The 18,789-nt window shown below is 45.9% G+C and overlaps 1 protein-coding gene across 17 annotated transcripts in view; it reads right to left on the bottom strand.

Annotated features, from left to right (window-relative positions):
• Positions 1-392: 392 nt before the first annotated feature.
• Positions 393-18,789, bottom strand: part of ncor1 (nuclear receptor corepressor 1) — a 489,622-nt gene continuing 471,225 nt past the window's right edge. For all 17 annotated transcript variants that reach the window (XM_068010846.1, XM_068010851.1, XM_068010848.1 and 14 more), the window contains one exon: positions 393-2,149. In XM_068010846.1, coding sequence (XP_067866947.1) covers positions 1,965-2,149 — 185 coding nt within the window. In that variant the 3' untranslated portion in view covers positions 393-1,964. The remainder of the gene's footprint in view (positions 2,150-18,789) is intronic.

Raw genomic sequence — 18,789 nt, 5'->3', positions numbered from 1 at the left:
TCTCCCTGGGACTGGGTGATGTCTGTCTCTCTCAATTTCTGTGACTGATTGCAGTGTCTATCTCTCTCTCTGACTGGTTGAAGTGTCTATATCTCTCTCTCTCCGACTGGGCGGTCTCTCTCTCTGTGACTGGGTGGTGTCTCTCTCTCTCTCCCTGAAATTGGGTGGTCTCTCTCTCTCTCTGTGACCAGGTGCACTGTCTCTCTCTCTCTCTCCATCTCTGTGATTGGATGCAGTGTCTCTCTCTGTCTCTCGATCTCTCTGACCGGATGCAGGGTCTCTATCTCTCTTTCTGACCAGGTTAGTTCCTGTGCTGCTCATTTGAAGATGGATATAATAAATTTACAAAATCAGGAAACTCCTTTTGAAATGTTTAAAGTAAAAGGAATCCATTTAAAAGACTGAAATCAGATGCCATCTTTATTTTAGGTCAATAAACATTTACATGAATGTGGTCTGGTTCTGGAATGGCGAGCTATTTTAAAAGGTCGACATTAGCCTGGAGTGGCTAATGGGCAGGAAGGGAGACTGCAGTTACAGAGACAGTGCAACATTTAAAGTAAGAATTCTATCTAAGTCTGGTGTCGTGCTTTGAATGCTGTCTGCAGGCCTAAACAAAGGAAAATAATGTGACAATGTGATTCCAGTCCAAGAAATCATTTGTGGAGCTGCCTCAACTTCTACTGTGTAATTTCAGCATGAAAAGAATTTACAGGATATCTTCTGGGAATCAGGACAGAAAAAAAAAACATGCATTTCAAAAGCTGCAAACACACCTGTCACTCAAAGCTGAAGTGAGTGAGTTTATTCCACTGGGACCAGTAATCTGCAGCCAGGCAGGGCAAGTGATCTCAGTAATGTTTGGAACTAGTTATGCAAAGTCTAGGATCCTTCACAATTCCTTCATTCAGATTTTACTGGACCATCCATGGTGACATTCCCTTGAAGTTCTGCAGCTTTGTGGAACACATTCCCAAAGTGCAGTAATCTGACACATTTGTGTAAAAAAATCTCCCGCAATGTTGTGAGGTTACAGCAGAAGCAGGCTGCACATCCCCAACGGGAGATTCCGCTCAAGCAGCGAACACTGGCAACAGGAACCCACAGACTTCTGCAGACCGTCCGTGTCAGAGTGCCTGACAGCAGAACACCAGGGACTGAGCACTTGTCATTTTCCACTTATGTTGGACATCCACCTTCATTACAACTATTAAACTTCCTCAAGAATTTGACAGACCTTCTCCCCCTCCTTGCAAGAAAAACAAATCAACTTCTGAAAGCAATATTAAGTCCTGCTTACATTTCTCAGACTTTAAAAACAGTATTTTGTTCTGTGGGAGAGGTGATTGAAATAATTAAGGGAACAACATGAGGTGGAGGTAAAAGATATTCCCTTTGGACAAGTATTGTGCACAATAACAGGGTCAGGCCCCTTCCTGAGCCCACATTCACCAGGTTACACAGTCCCTTCAATTTTTTTGTTTTACAATGAATCATAATACATCCATGCATTAATATCTTAGCAGTGTTGCCAAATAATTAAAGACAAAATGCAACTTAATTTACAACAAATATGGAACACCAGTCACTTGGCTCACCTCACTGGTGGGAAATTCCTGCGTTTGCAGCAGTCAATTCACCATTTCAGGATCTTTTAAAATGTAAGATTGGTAGCATGATGGGACAGTACTCTATATTACACAAGAATGATTTAAAGACAGATTTTTAAACAAACAAATGGAGAGCAGAAAATGTCTTTCATTGTGAATTCTACATGAGCATCTGTGATTGCCATTTCTTCTCCACTTGGCATTTGCTCATCTGAGGACTGGATACTGCTTTTGCCTGTGTGAACAAACCCTCCTTTACTTCATCACTCGGTGAGCCTGGTTCTCGAGGAGAGTCTCTCGTCTGTGGTCTGCAGGCCTGAAAGAACTACTAAAACCGCAGCCAGGGCACTGTATTCAGTCATCACTGTCTGATAGTGTCTCATACTGGGAGGAGAGTAAGGGAGCTGGCTCGCGCTCCCACGTCCTGGCTGGTGGATGTGAGCTGGCTTGACCCATGGTTGGCGGTGCACAGGTGATGGATGTCGGTGCTACGCTCATCATGCGCATTGTCAATGGGTTATAAGGGAACGCAGTGGAGCCTGTGTAACAAAACATGAGGCAGTTAATCCATGTTCTTTGAGATATTTTTAAGTTGTGTTGTTCAGAAACTGAAAACAGAATGTGACTGTGCCACACAATAACTTCTACTAGCTCTTATAAAGCATGTCCCAAACTGATTCACAGAGAAATAACTGGAGGTATGGACAATGAGCCAAGATGGACAGCTTTGTGGGGGAAAAGCTTTGCTCAGGGCAAGATTGCATGTAGCTTTGTTCAGTCTGAGGGAAGAGTCTGGAATCAGTGGAAAACGAGTTGAGTTTTGATGGACACTGAAAACAATAGTTTCAGCTACCCACAGGAGGAAGTTGTGACCCAAACAAGACTTGATATCAGACCGGCACAGATGTGAGAAAGGTGAAGAGACATGGCTGTATATCATCAGCACACATGTGGAAGCAGATCCTGTTCTTAAATGGCAGTATATAGGTAAGGGAGAGAGAAGATGCTATTGCTGGAGGTCAGCTGAACAAGTAAGAAAGAAACCGGGCAAGGACAGTGCCATGGAGCTCGGTAATGGAGCAGAATGGAATGGCAACACCTAGTTAATTCATCAGAAGCCCACTGAGCAGGGAACATGGACAAAATAAGAAATGAATAGTGTGGCAAAAAGGTCAGTTGTGGCCTCGTCTCAAAGAGAAACCAAAACAGGATGATTTGCAGACACTTTGATAACAACTTGCATTTATGTCACACTTTTAACTTTGTAAAATGCCCCAAGGTGCTTCACAAGAGCGTTATCAAACAAAATTTGATACTGAGCCACATAAGGAAATATCAGGGCAGATGATCAAAAGCTTGGTCAAAGAGGTAAGTTTTGGGGAGTGTCTTAAAGGAGGAGAGAGAGGTGGAGAGCTTTTGGGGGGGGGGGGGGGGGGGCGGGGAGGGGTAATTGGGGAATTCCAGAACTTAGGGCCCAGGTGTCTGAAGGCATGGACAACGATGGTGCAGTGATTAAAATAAAGGGCTCTCAAGAGGCCAGAATTTGAGAATTGCAGAGATCTTGGAGAATGTGGAGTTGGAGGAGATTAAAGAGATAGGGAGGGGCCAGGGCGTGAAGGTACATGAAAACTAGGATGGATCATAGAATCATAGAAAGTTTATGGCTCAGAAAGAGGCCACTTGGCCCATCACGTCTGTGCTAGCTGAATAACGAGTCACCCAGTCAAAGTCCACTTTCCAGCATTTAGTCCGTAGCCCTGCAGGTTATGGTACAAGGTGCACATCCAGATACCTTATCAATGAGTTGAGGTTTTCTGCCTCTATTACCCTTACAGGCAGTGAGTTCCAGAACCCCACCACCCTCTGGGTGAAAAAAACACTTTCTCATCTCCCCTCTAATCTTTCTACCTATCACTTTAAATCTATGCCCCTCGTCACTGACTCTCTGCTAAGGTAAATTGACCCTTCACCTCCACTCTATCCAGGCCCCACACAATTTTGTACATCTCAATCAAATCTCCCCTCAGCCTCCTCTGTTCCAAGGAGAACAATCCCAGCCTATCTGATCATCCCTCGTAGCTGCATTTTTCCAGTCCTGACAACATCCTTGTAAATCTCCTCTGTACCCTCTCTAGTGCACTGACATCCTTTCTGTAATGAGGTAACCAGAACTGCACACAGTACTCAAGTTGTGGCCTAATTAATTATTTATACAGTTTCAGCATAACCTCCCTGCTCTTATATTCTACACCTCGGCTAATAAAGGAAAGGATTCCATCTGCCTTCTTAACCACCTTATTGACCTGTCCTGCTACCTTCAGGGAACTGTGGACATTCACTCCAAGGTCCCTCACTTCCTCTACACCTCTTGGTATTCTCCCATTAATGATGTATTCCTTTGCCTTGTTTGACCTCCCCAAATACATCGCCTCACAGTTCCCGGAGTTGAATTCCATTTGCCACATTTCTGCCCACCTGACCAGTCCATTGATATCATCCTGCAGTCTAGAGCTATCCTCCTTGCTATCTACCACACGGCCAATTTTCGTATCATGTGCAAAATTCTTCATTATGCCCCCTACATTTACGTCCAAATCGTTAATATGTACCACAAAAAGCAGGGGACCTAGTATAGAGCCCTGCGGAATGCCACTGGAAACAGCCCTCCAGTTGCAAAAACACCTGTCAACAACTACCCTTCCCTTCCTGCCACAGAGCCAATTTTGTACACAGCTTGCTGCATTACCTTAGATCCCATGCGCTTTTATTTATTTTTAACCAGTCTGCCATGTGGGACTTTGTCAAAAGCCTTTCTAAAATCCATGTAAACCATATCGGATACATTACCCTCATCAATCCTCCTTGTTACTTCTTTAAAAAATTCAATCAAGTTACTGAGACAAGATCTTCCCTTAACAAATCCATGCTGACTATCCTTGATTAATCCGTGCCTTTCTAAGTGACAGTTTATCCTGTCTCGCAGAGTTGATTCCAGTAATTTGCCCACTACTGAGGTTAGACTAAAAGCAAAATACTGAAGATGCTGGAAATCTGAAATATAAACAAGAAATGCTGGAAATACTCAGCAGGTCTGGCAGCATCTGTGGAGAGAGAAGCAGAGTTAACGTTTCAGGTCAGTGACCCTTCATCAGAACTCCTGATGTTCTGATGAAGGGTCATGGACCTGAAATGTTAACTCTGCTTCTCTCTCCACAGATGCTGCCAGACCTGTTGAGTACTTCCAGCATTTCTTGTTTTTATTACTGAGGTTAGACTAACTGGCCTGTAATTATTTGGTCTACCCCTCACTCCCTTTTTAAACAAGGTACAACCTGTATCCAGTGAGGATTGGAAAATGATGGTCAGACTTTCCGCCATTTCCTCCCTGGCTTCTTTTAACAGCTTGGGGTACATTTCATTCAGCCCTGGTGATTTATCCGCTTTCAAGGATGCTAATCCCCTCAATACTTCCTCTCTCCCTATGCTTATCACATCCAGTACTTCACACTCCTCCTCCTTAACCACAATATCTGCATCGTGCCCCTCTTTTGTGAAGACAGACAGAAAGTATTCATTAAGAACCACACCAACATCTTCTGCCTCGACACGCAAGTTACCCTTTTGGTCTTTTATGGACCCTAATCTTTGCTTAGTTTTCCTCTTACTCTTAATGTATCGATGAAACATCTTTGGGTTCACCTTGATTTTGCTTGCCAATATTCTTTCATGCCCTCTCTTTGCTTTCCTAATTTCCTTTTTGATTTCACCCCTCCACTTTCTATATAGTATTGAGTTCTCGGTGTCGGACATAAGCTTTCCTTTTCTGCCTTATCTTACACTGTAAGCTCCTTGACACCCATGGGGCTCTAGATTTGGCCGTCTCACCCTTTTTCTTTGTGGGAACATGTTTACTCTGAACCCCTTGAATCGCCCCTTAGAATGCCTCCCACTGTTCTGACACTGATTTACCTTCAAGTAGCTGTTTCCAGTCTACTTTCACTAAATCACTCCTCAGTTTAGTAAAACTGGCCTTGCCCCAATTGAAAACGCGAACTCCTGTTCTTCTCTTGTCCTTTGCCGTAATTGTTAAAACTGACTGAATTATGATCACTACCACCAAAATATTATCCCACTGCCACTCCTACCACCTGCCCAACTTCATTTCCTAAAACTATGTCCAAAACTCTGCCCTCTCTTGTTGGATTTGCTACACATGGCTGAAAATGTTCTCCTGAATGCAGCTCAATAATTCTGCTCCCTCAATTCCTTTCACACTAAAACTCCCAGTAGTGTGATTGCCCCTTTTTTGTTCCTTAGCTCAATCCATATGGCCTCATTTGATGATCCCTCTAACATATCATCCTGCTTCACCAGCTTCATGAGAATTTTAAAATTGAGGCATTACTTAGCTGGAAGTGAATGTAGCTCAGCGAGCACATGGGTGATGGGTGAATGGGACAGGGTGTGAGTTAGGACATGGCAGCAGAGTTTTGGATGATCTCAATTTTGTGGAAAGTAGAACATGGGAAGCCAGCCAGCACCGTTTCGTAATAGTCAAATCCATGGATAACAAAAGCATGGATCAGGGTTTCAGCAGATCAACTGAGACGGGGGCGGAGATGAGTGATGTTATGGAGGTGGAAATAGGCAGTCTTAGTGATGGTGCAGATATGTGGTCAGAAGTTCATTTCAGGGTCAAATATGACATCAAGATAGCACACAGTCTCGTTCAGTCTCAGACAGTTGCCAGGGAGAGGGATGGATTAGGTGGCTAGGTAGTGGAGCTTGTAGCCAGGACTTAAGACAATGGCTTTGGTCTTCCCAACATTTATTGGGAGGAAATATACGCTTATCCAGTAGTGGATGTTGGACAAGCAGTCTGTGTTTTCAGAAGATATCGCTGAGAGGCAGCATGTATATTTTTATATATCTGTTCTTGGGATGTGAGCATCGCTGGTAAGCTGCATTTATTGCACATCACTAACTGCCCTTGAGGTGGTGGTGAGCGGCCTTCTTGAACTGCTGCTGTCCATGTGATGCAGGTACAGCTACAATGCTGTTGGGGAGGGAGTTCCAGGATTTTGACCTAGCAAGTGAAGGAACGATGATATATTTCCAAATCAGCATGGTGTGTGGCTTGGAGGGGAACTTACGGGGGTGGTGTTCCCATGCACCTGCTGCCCTTATTCCTATTGCCCCCATTTCTCATCTACATGCTGCCCTTTGGCTACATCATCCGAAAGCACAGTGTTAGTTTTCACACGGATGCTGACAACACTCAGCTCTACCTCACCACCACCTCTCTCGATTCCTCCACTGTGGTTAAATGATCAGACTGTTTATCTGACATCCAGTACTGAATGAGAAATTTCCTCCAATTAAATATTGGGAAGACTGAAGCCATCGTTTTCGGCCCCCGCTCCATACTCTGTTCCCTAGCTACCAAATCGCTCCCTCTAAGATTGGAAGAGGGCTAATCTCAATGCAAATGAGAAGGGATCTAGCCAGGGTGGAATGGAACCAAAGACTGACAGAATCACAGAATTGATACAGTGCAGAACGAGGTCATTCGGCCCATCGTGTCTGCACTTGCTCTCTGAAAGAGCAATTCTCTCAGTTCCATTTCCCTGCCTTCTCCCCGTAACTCTGCACATTCTTCCTTTTCATATAACTGTCTAGTTCCCTTTTGAATGCTTCAATTGAACCTGCCACCACCACTTTCTCAGGCAGTGCATTCCAGACTTTAAGCACTCGCTGCGTGAAAATGTTTTTCCTCGTCACTTTTACTTCTCTTAAATTTGTGCCTCTTGTTCTCGATCCTTTCACGAGTGGGAACAGTTTCTTTCTATCTACTCTGTCCAGATGCCTCATGATTTTGAATACCTCTATCAAATCACCTCTCAGCCTTCTCTTCTCCAAGGAAAACAGTCCTAACGTCTCCAATCTATCGTTATAACTAAAATTTCTCATCACTGGAACCATTCTCGTGAATATCTTCTGTATTCTCCCCAATGCCCTCACGTCACAGAGAGAGGGAGAGCAAGAGCGAGAGAGAACACAACGGGAGCAGAGCCAAGAGAAAATCGAAAAGTGACATCAGAGTGATGTCACCATCAACAAAGCGAGCAGGGAAAGAGACAGCCGCCAGGGTTAGTAACTAAAGAGAAAGGTAGGGTCCACAGTTTTGTTTATATAGTTAAGTAGTTTTTTTTTTAGGGAATCAAGGTCCCTCGTGTAAATAATCTCTAATCTTTGAGTAAATTAAGGGTAAGTCATGGCAGGGCAACTCGGCAATGTGGAGTGCTCCTCCTGTGCCATATAGGAAGTCATAGACACTTCCAGTGTCCAGAGCGAACACGTGTGCGCGAAGTTTCTCCAGCTGCAGCTACTCGAAATCCGCGTTTCGGATCTGGAGCAGCGGCTGGAGACACTGTAGAGCATTGTGAGGCTGAGATCATCGTGGAAAGCATGTACAGGGAGGTGGTCACACCGCAGGTAAAGACTGCTCAGGCAGAAAGGGAATAGACAACCGCCAGGCAGAGGAAAAGAACTAGGCAGGTAGTCCATGAGCCCCCTGGGCCCATCTCCCTCTCCAACAGATTTTCCGCTTTGGATATTGTTGGGGGGGGGGGGGGGGATAGCTTCTCAGGGGAATTTGCCAAATTGCCCTGGATCCCATGGGCTCTTAACTAATCTCCCATGCTGGACCTTATCAAAAGCCTTAATCAAGCCCATGTAGACTACATCAACTGCTTTACCCTCAGCTACACATCTAGTCACCTCCTCGAAAAATTCAATCAAGTTAGTTAGACATGATCTTCCCCTGACAAAGCCATGCTGACTATCCCTGATTAGTCCCTGCCTCTCCAAGTGGAGATTAATCCTGTCCCTCAGAATTTTTTCCAATAGTTTCCCAACCACTGATGTTAGACTCACTAGCCTGTAATTACCTGGTTTATCCCGGTTACCCTTCTTGAATAATGGTACCACATTCTCTATCCTCCAGTCCTCTGGCACCTCTCCTGTGGCCAGCAAAGATTTGAAAATTTGCGTCAGAGCCCCTGCTATCTCCTCTCTTGCCTCACATAACAGCCAAGATACATCTTATCTGGGCCTGGGGATTTATGCATTTTTAAGCCCGCTAAAACAGCTAATATTTCCTCCCTTTCAATGCTAATTTGTTCAAGTATATCACAATCCCCCTCCCTAATCTCTACACCTACATCGTCCTCCTCCATAGTGAACACAGATGAAAAGTAATCAGTTAAAACCTCACCTACGTTCTCCGGCTCCACACACAGATTGCCACTTTGGTCCCTACTCTTTCCCTGGTTATCCTTTTGCCCTTAATATACTTATAAAATGCCTTAGGATTTTCCTTAATCTTGCCCACCAGTATTTTTTCATGCCCACCTCTTCGCTCTCCTAATTGCTTTTTTTAAGTACCCCCCCCTACACTTTCTATACTCCTCTAGGGCCTCCGCTGTTTTCAGCCCCCTGAATCTGCCATACACCTAGGTCCCTCTGCTCCTGCACCCCCTTTAGAACTGTGCCCTTTATTCTATATTGTCATGGCCTTTTGAAGTTCTACACTATCCTCCTCACAGTTCACAATGCTTCCAAGTTTCGTATCATCTGCAAACTTTGAAATTGTGCCCTGTACACCAAGGTCTAGGTCATTAATATATATCAGGAAAAGCAAGGGTCCCAACACTGATCCCTGGGGAACTCCACTACAAACCTTCCTCCAGCCCGAAAAATATCCGTTAACCACTACTCTGTTTCCTGTCACTCAGCCAATTTCATAACCATGTTGCTACCGTCTCTTTTATTCCATGAGTTATAACTTTGCTCACAAGTCTGTTGTGGTTTTTTAAAATTCATTCATGGGATTTGGGCGTCGCTGGCCAGGCCAGCATTTATTGCCCATCCCTAATTGCCTTGGAGAAGGTGGTGGTGAGCTGCCTTCTTGAACCACTGCAGTCCATTTCTGGTAGTAAGACCCACAGTGCTGTTCGGAAGGGAGTTCCAGGATTTTGATCCAGTGACAGTGAAGGAACGGCGATATAGTTCCAAGTCAGGATGGTGTGTGTGACTTGGAGGGGAACTTGCAGGTGGTGGTGTTCCCATGCATTTGCTGCCCTTGTCGTTCTAGTTGGTAGAGGTCGCGGGTTTGGAAGGTGCTCTCTAAGAAGCCTTGGTGCATTGCTGCAGTGCATCTTGTTGATGGTACACACTGCTGCCACTGTGCATCGGTGGTGGAGGTTTGTAGATGGGGAGCCAATCAAGCGGGCTGCTTTGTCCTGGATGGTGGCGAGCTTCTTGAGTGTTGTTGGAGCTGCGCCCATCCAGGCAAGTGGAGAGTATTCCATCACACTCCTGACTTGTGCCTTGTAGATGGTGGACAGGCTTTGGGGAGTCAGGAGGTGAGTTACTCGCCTCAGGATTCCTAGCCTCTGACCTGTTCTTGTAGCCACGGTATTTATATGGCTACTCCAGTTCAGTTTCTGGTCAATGGTAGCCCCTAGGATGTTGATAGTGCGGGATTTAGCAACGGTAATGCCATTGAATGTCAAGGGGAGATGGTTAGATTCTCTCTTGCTGGAGATAGTCATTGCCTGGCACTTGTGTGCTGCGAATGTTACTTGCCACTTATCAGCCCAAGCCTGGATATTGTCCAGGCCTTGCTGCATTTCTACACGGACTGCTTCAGTATCTGAGGAGTCACGAATGGTGCTGAACATCGTGCAATCATCAGCGAACATCCCCACTTCTGACCTTATGATTGAAGGAAGGTCATTGATGAAGCAGCTGAACATGGTTGGGCCTAGGACACAACCCTGAGGAACTCCTGCAGTGATATCCTGGAGCTCAGATGATTGACCTCCAACAACCACAACCATCTTCCTTTGCGCTAGGTATGACTCCAGCCAGCGGAGGGTTTTCCCCCTGATTCCCATTGACCTCAGTTTTGCTAGGGCTCCTTGATGCCATACTCGGTCAAATGCTGCCTTGATGTCAAGGGCAGCCACTCTCACCTCACCTCTTGAGGTCAGCTCTTTTGTCCATGTTTGAACCAAGGCTGTGATGAGGTCAGGAGCTGAGTGGCCCTGGCGGAACCCAAACTGAGTGTCACTGAGCAGGTTATTGCTAAGCAAGTGCCGCTTGATGGCACTGTTGATGACACCTTCCATCACTTTACTGATGATTGAGAGTAGGCTGATATGGTGGTAATTGGCCGGGTTGGATTTGTCCTGCTTTTTGTGTACAGGACATACCTGGGTAAATTTCCTCATTGCAGGGTAGATGCCAGTGTTGTAGCTGTACTGGAACAGCTTGGCTAGGGGCGCGGCAAGTTCTGGAGCACAGGTCTTCAGTACTATTGCCGGAATATTGTCAGGGCCCATAGCTTTTGCAGTATCCAGTGCCTTCAGTTGTTTCTTGATATCACGCGGAGTGAATCGAATTGGCTGAAGTCTGGTATCTGTGATGCTGGGGACTTCAGGAGGAGGCTGAGATGGATCATCAACTCGGCACTTCTGGCTGAAGATTGTCATAAATGCTTCAGCCTTATCTTTCGCACTGATGTGCTGGGCTCCCCCATCATTGAGGATGGGGATATTTGTGGAGCCACCTCCTCCAGTTAGTTGTTTAATTGTCCACCACCATTCAAGGCTGGATGTGGCAGGACTGCAGAGCTTAGATCTGATCCGTTGGTTATGGGATCGCTTAGCTCTGTCTATCGCATGCTGCTTACGCAGTTTGGCATGCAAGTAGTCCTGGGTTGTAGCTTCACCAGGTTGACACCTCATTTTGAGGTATCCCTGGTGCTGCTCCTGGCATGCCCTCCTGCACTCTTCATTGAACCAGGGTTGGTCTCCAGGCTTGATGGTAATAGTAGAGTGGGGGATATGCCGGGCCATGAGGTTACAGATTGTGGATGAGTACAATTCTGCTGCTGATGTCCCACAGCGCCTCATGGATGCCCAGTTTTGCATTGCTAGATCTGTTCGAAATCTATCCCATTTAGCACGGTGATAGTGCCACACAACACGATGGACGGTATCCTCAATGTGAAGGCAGGACTTCGTCTTCAGAAGTACTGTGTGGTGGTCACTCCTACCAATACTGTCATGGACAGAAGCATCTGCAGCAGGCAGATTGGTGAGGACGAGGTCAAGTATATTTTTCCCTCGTGTTGGTTCCCCCACCACCTGCCGCAGACCCAGTCTAGCAGCTATGTCCTTTAGGACTCGGCCAGCTCGGTCAGTAGTGGTGCTACCGAGCCACTCTTGATGATGGACATTCAAGTCCCCCACCCAGAGTACATTTTGTGCCCTTGCCACCCTCAGTGCTTCCTCCAAATGGTGTTCAACATGGAGGAGTACTGAGTCATCAGCTGAGGGAGGGAGGTAGGTGGCAATCAGTAGGAGGTTACCTTGCCCATGTTTGACCTGATGCCATGAGACCTCATGGGGTCCGGAGTCGATGTTAAGGACTCGCAGGGCAACTCCCTCCCTACTGTATACCACAGTGCCACCACCTCTGGTGACTCTGTCCTGCTGGTGGGACAGGACATACCCGGGAATGGTGATGGCAGAGTCTGGGACATTGTCTGTAAGGTATGATTCCGTGAGTATGACTATGTCAGGCTGTTGCTCGACTAGTCTGTGGGGCAATCTCCCAACTTTGGCACAAGCCCCCAGATGTTAGTAAGGAGGAATTTGCAGGGTCGACAGGGCTGGGTTTGCTGTTGTCGTTTCCGTTGCCTTGGTCGATGCCGGGTGGTCCGTCCGGTTTCATTCCTTTTTATAGACTTTGTAGCGGTTAGATACAACTGAGTGGCTTGCTAGGCCATTTCAGAGGGCATGTAAGAGTTAACCACATTGCTGTGGATCTGGAGTCACATGTAGGCCAGACCAGGTAAGGACAGCAGATTTCCTTCCCTAAAGGACATTAGTGAACCAGATGGGTTTTTACAACAATCGACAATGGTTTCATGGCCATCATTAGACTAGCTTTTTAATTCCAGATTCATTAATTAAATTCAAGTTCCACCTTCTGCTGTGGTGGGATTCGAACCCATGTTCCCAGAGAAATACCCTGGGTCTCTGGGTTACTAGTCGAGTGATAATACCACTATGCCACCGCCTACCTACCTACAGTGTGGCACTGTATCAAACACCTTTTGAAAGTCCATATACACCACATCAACAGCATTGCCCTCATCAACCCTGTTACCTCTTCAAAAATCTCCAGCAAGTTAGTTAAACATGATTTTCCCTTAAGAAATGCATCCTGGCTTTTCATAATTAACTCGGATTTGTCCGTGTGACAATTGATTTTGTCCCAAATTATTTTTTCTACAAGTTTTCCCACCACTGAGGTTAAACTGACCGGCCTGCAGTTGCTGGGCTTATCGTTACACCCTTTTTTGAACAAGGGTGTAACGTTTGCAATTCTCCAGTCCTCTGGCACCACCCCCGAGTCATTGCCTCTGCAATTTCCACCTTCACTTCCCTCAATATCCTTGGATGGATCTCATCCGGCCTGGTGCTTTAACCACTAAGTACAGACAGCCTATCTTATACTTCATCAATTTCAAACCCCTCTAGTGTCTGACTTATCTCCTCTTTCAACATTGCCTGGTTTGCATCTTCTTACTTGGTAAAGACAGATGCGAAGTATTCATCGAATACCTCAACTATGCCCTCTGTGTCCATGTGCAAATCCCCTTTCTGGTCTCTGATTGGCCCCACTCTTCCTTTGACCACCCTTTTACTATTTATATGCCAATAGAAAACTTTGGGATTTACTTTAATGCTTGCTGCCAGTCTCTTCTCACGCTCTCTCTTTGCTTCTCTTATTTGCTTTCTCACTTCCCCTCTGGACCTTCTATATTCAGCATTGTTCTGAATAAGTATTTTCTACCTGGCATTTGTCACAAGCACACTTTTTCTTCTTTTCTACCTCTTTTGTCACCCAGGGAGTTCTGGATTTGTTTGCCCTACTTTTCCCCTTTGAGGGAACATACGTTGACTGTGCCTGAACTATCTTTTTTGAAGGTAGCTCATTGTTCATCTACCAGTTTTCCTGCCAGCTTTTAACTCCAATTTATTCGCCCCAGCTCCATTCTTATCCCATTGAAGTTGACCTTCCCGCAGTTAACTATTCTTAACCTGGATTGCTCTTTGTCCTTTTCCATAATCAGCCTAAAACTTATGATACAATGATTACTATCCCCTAAATGCTCTCCTACTGATACTTGATCCACGGCCCACCTCATCCCCTAGAACCAGGTCTAGCAGTGCCTCCTTTCTCATTGGACTAGCAACATGCTGTTGTAGAAAGATTTGCAGGAAGAGCTGTATCAGAATAATGCGGTATTGTTAAGCAAGAGATGCTTCAGGTACAGGCTAGGAACTTTCCAACAAGGATGAAAGGTAGGGGAATCAAGAACAGGGCTCCTTGGTTGATGTGAGAGATAGATATGATGATGAAAGGGAAAAAAAGAGGGTGTAGGAAGCATGTCAGGTGAACTCATCAAGTGAGAACCAGGCCAAATAGAATAAGTTGAAAGGAGCGGTGAAGATGAGGATAAGACTGGCAAAGACAGAATATGAGAATAGAATGGCATTCAACATACAAAGGAACCCAAAGATCTTCTATCAGCTTCTTCTTTGGCCTCCTTGTCTCGAGAGACAATGGATAAGCGCCTGGAGGTGGTCAGTAGTTTGTGAAGCAGCGCCTGGAGTGGCTATAAAGGCCAATTCTAGAGTGACAGACTCTTCCACAGGTGCTGCAGATAAAATTGGTTGTCGTGGCTGTTGCACAGTTGGCTCTCTCCTTGCACTTCTGTCTTTTTTCCTGCCAACTGCTAAGTCTCTTCGACTCGCCACTCTTTAACCTCGCCTTTATGGCTGTCCGCCAGCTCTGACGGTCACTGGCAACTGACTCCCACGACTTGTGGTCAATGTCACAGGACTTCATGTCGCGTTTGTAGACGTCTTTAAAGTGGAGATATGGGCAGCCAGTGGGTTGGATACCAGTGACGAGCTCGCTGTACAACGCGTCCTTGGGGATCCTGCCATCTTCCATGCGGCTCACATGGCCAAGCCATCTCAAGCGCCGCTGGCTCAGTAGGGTGTATATGCTGGGGATGTTGCCGCCTGGAGGACTTCTGTGTTGGAGATATGGTCCTGCCACCTGATGCCAAGTATTCTCCGGAGGCAGCGAAGACGGAATGAATTGAGACGTCGCTCTCGGCTGACATATGTTGTCCAGGCCTCACTGCCATAGAGCAAGGTACTGAGAACACAGGCTTGAAACACTCGGACTTTTGTGTTCCATGTCAGTGCGCCATTTTCCCACACTCTCTTGGCCGGTCTGGACATAGCAGCGGACGCCTTTCCCATGCGCTTGTTGATTTCTGCATCGAGAGACAGGTTACTGGTGATAGTTGAACCTAGGTAGGTGAACTCTTGAACCACTTCCAGAGCGTGGTCACCAATATTGATGGATGGAGCATTTCTGATGTCCTGTCCCACGATGTTCATTTTCTTGAGGCTGATGGTTAGGCCAAATTTGTTGCATGCAGCCGCAATCCTGTCGATGAGACTCTGCATACACTCTTCTGTGTGGGATGTTAATGCAGCATCGTCAGCAAAGAGGAGTTTCTATCAACATGTAAATAGTAAGCAAGTAGTCAGAGGAGCAGTGGGCCTATCAGGGGCAAAGCGAGTAACACATGCTTAGAGGGGCAGGGCAAGGCTGATATACTTAATGAGTATTTTGTATCAGTGTTCGCAAAGGAAATGGAGGCTGACAAAATATCAGTAGAAGCAGAAAGAGTAGAGGCAATGGATAGGATAAAAATTGAGAGCGGGGGCGGTACTAAAAAGGCTGGCTGTGCTTCGGGTAGATGTCACCTGGTCCAGATGGCTTGCATCCCAGGTTGCTAAAGGAAGTGGGATGGAGATAACAGAAGGGCTTGCCATAATCTTCCAATCATGCCTGGATACGGGGGAGGTGCCAGTAGATTGGCGAGTGGCAAATGTGACACCCTTATTCAAGAAAGGGTGTAAGGACAGTCCTGGCAACTACAGGCCAGTTAGTTTAACATCAGTGATGGGTAAGGTTTTAGAAACAAGAATCACGGAAAATAGCAATGGACACTTAGACAGCTTTGAGTTAATTAAGGATAATTAGCATGGATTTGTAAAAGGCAGATCATGCTTGACTAATCTAATTGAATTTTTTGATGAAGTAACAGAGAAAGTTGATGAAGGGAATGCAATGGATGTTGTTTATATGGATTTTAAAGAAGTATCTGATAAGGTACCACATAAAAGGCTGGTTAAGAAAACTGAAACTCATGGAATAGAAGGGTCAGTGTCCACTTGGATAAAACAATTGGCTTATGGACAGAAAACAGTAGGTCGCAGTAAATGGTTGTTTTTCAGACTGGAGGATGGTAGACAGTGGTGTTCCACAAGGGTCAGTGCTGGAAGCACTGCTTTCTTGCTGTACATAAATGACTTGGATCTTGGAATACAGAGTAGAATCTTAAAATTTGCTGACGATTCCAAACTTGGAGGTGTGGCAGTGAGGATGATATGAACTGCCTGCAACGGGACATATATAGGGTAGCAGAATGGGTAGAGAGGTGGCAGATGGAATTTAATACTGACAAGTATGAGGTGATGTATTTTGACAGAAGGAATGGGGAGAGGCAATATATACTGATTGGCACAGTTCTCAAGAGTGTGCAGGAAGACAGGGACCTGGAGGTGCATGTGTATCATATTAAAGAGAGTGGTTAGTAGCATTTGGAATCTTGGGATTCATAAATAGAGACATTGAGTACAAAAGCAGGGAAGTTAAGCTGAACCTTTATAAAGCTCTTGTTAGGTCCCAACTGGAGTATTGTGTCCAGTTCTGGTCACCACACTTTAGGAAGGATGTGAGGGTCCTTGAGAGGGTGCAAAGGAGATTTACCAGAATGGTTCCAGGGATGGGGGATTTTAGTTACAAAGTTAGGTTGGAAAAGCTGGGTTTTTTCTCCTTAGAACAAAGGAAATTCAGGGGAGATTTAATAGAAGTTACAAGATTATGACAGGCTTACGTAAGTTGGACAAGGAAAAGCTGTTCCCATTAATTAATGGTACAAGGACTAGGGGACACAGATTGTAAGTTTTGGGCAAAAGATGCAGGGGTAAACATGAGGAAGCACTTTTTATGCAGCGGGTGGTAATGACCTGGAACTCGCTGCCCACAAGGGTGGTGGGAGCAGAGACGATCAATGGCTTCAAGAAGAAATTGGATGGCCCCCTAGAGAAACAGACCTACAGGGGTGTGGGGATCGAGCTGGGGAGTGGGACTAACTGCATAGCTCTGTGGAGAGCCAGCATGAATTCGATGGGCCGAATGGCCTCCTTCTGTGCTGTAAATGACTCTATGACTCTCCCACAGTCTGAGATTAAGCCAATCTGTTCCAACCTTGGTGTCACATCTATACTCCGAGGTGAGCTTTCAACTTCAGATTTGCGCCATCATTAAAACTGCCTATTTCCACCTCCGTAACATGGCCCGACTTCGCTCATCTCAGCTCATCAGCTGTTGAAACCCTCATTCGTGCCTTAGTTACCTCTAGACTCGACTATTACAATGCTCAAGTGGCTGGCAACCCACATTCTACTTTCTGTAAACTTGAGGTCATCCATAACTCAGCTGCTTGTGTCTAAACCCGCACCAAGTCCCATTCCCCTATCACCCCTGTACTCGCCGATCTACATTGGCTCCCGGTCAAGCAATGCCTTGATTTGAAAATTCTCATCCTCATTTTCAAATTCCACCACGGCCTCGCCCCTCCCTACCTCTGTAATCTCCTCCAGCATCACAACCTGACAAGATATCTGTGCTCCTCCAATTCTGACCACTTCTGCATCTTCGGTTTTAATTGCTCCGCCACTGGTAGTCGTGCCTTCAGTTCTGGAACACCCTCCCTTCACCTCTTCATCTCTCTACCTTGCTTTCCTCCTTTAAGACACTCAAAATCCTATCTCTTTGACCAAGCTCATGGTCATCTGACCTAATATCTCCTTACCTTGGCTCGGTGTCATAGTTTATTTTATAATGCTCCTGTGAAGTGCCTTGGGATGTTTTACTACATTAAAGCTGCTATATATAAACTTCTTGTTCTAGGTGATAAGTGGTTGCAGGTTTGGAAGGTGCTGTTGAAGGAGCCTTGGTGAATGCTGCAGTGCAATGTAGCTGCATCTGCTATCAGTAGATGGTACACACTGCTGCCACTGTGGGCTGATGGTGGAGGAAGCATATGGTTAAGATGGTAGATGAGGTGCCAATCAAGCATGCTGCTTTGTCTTGGATGGCGAAATTCTTGTGTTGTTGCAGCTGCACTCATCCAGGCAAGAGGGAAGTATTCCATCACACCCCTGACTGTACCTTGATGTTGGCATCCCTCCATCTATGAAAGATGATGGATATGCAGCAAACAATCCATTTAGGTGGGGTGTCTTCTCTTGGTGCACTTTTGCTGATGATTGTGAAGGTCAATCCTTGAGAGGCAGGTTCTGCCACAAGTGCTACACGTGAAGCTGTCAAGTGACGCTGAGAGTTCTTGTTTTTGACATTGGCACCTGTTGCCAAGTTGCTGTAGCAACTGGTCGCCATGGTAGTGCAAGCCAGTCCATAGGATGTCTCTCCATTTTCCCCTTTCGCCAGCGAGTGACTCCCAGGTGCAATAGTCGACATTCAGGGCCTTCATGTCACGCTTGCAACGCTCCTTCCATGACAACATGCACTGCACTGTATGGCTCTATTTCCGACAGTTCTAGAGTGAAGAATGTAGTGAAACGTGGCTGTGCCCTAGCCTCTACTCTGCTTAGCATCTTCTTCTCCATGGTCCTGACCTTCGCCTTCCCTGCAGATAAGGAATCTACCTGCATACTAGATCAGACGGCAAGCTCTACATTCTATCAAGGCTGAAAGCCAAGACAAAAACACATTGCGTCTTGATCAGAGAACTCCTCCATGCTGATGATGCTGCACTAGTTGCTCACACAGAAACTCAAGTACAAAGATTCATAGATTGTCGCTCCCACGCCTGTAACTTGTTCTCCTTGACTATAAACATCAAGAAAACTGTGGTGTTGCATCT

The sequence above is a fragment of the Heterodontus francisci genome, chromosome 30 (assembly GCF_036365525.1).
Source record: "Heterodontus francisci isolate sHetFra1 chromosome 30, sHetFra1.hap1, whole genome shotgun sequence".
NCBI lineage: Eukaryota > Metazoa > Chordata > Chondrichthyes > Heterodontiformes > Heterodontidae > Heterodontus > Heterodontus francisci.
This window is presented reverse-complemented; position numbering and strand designations above follow the sequence as displayed.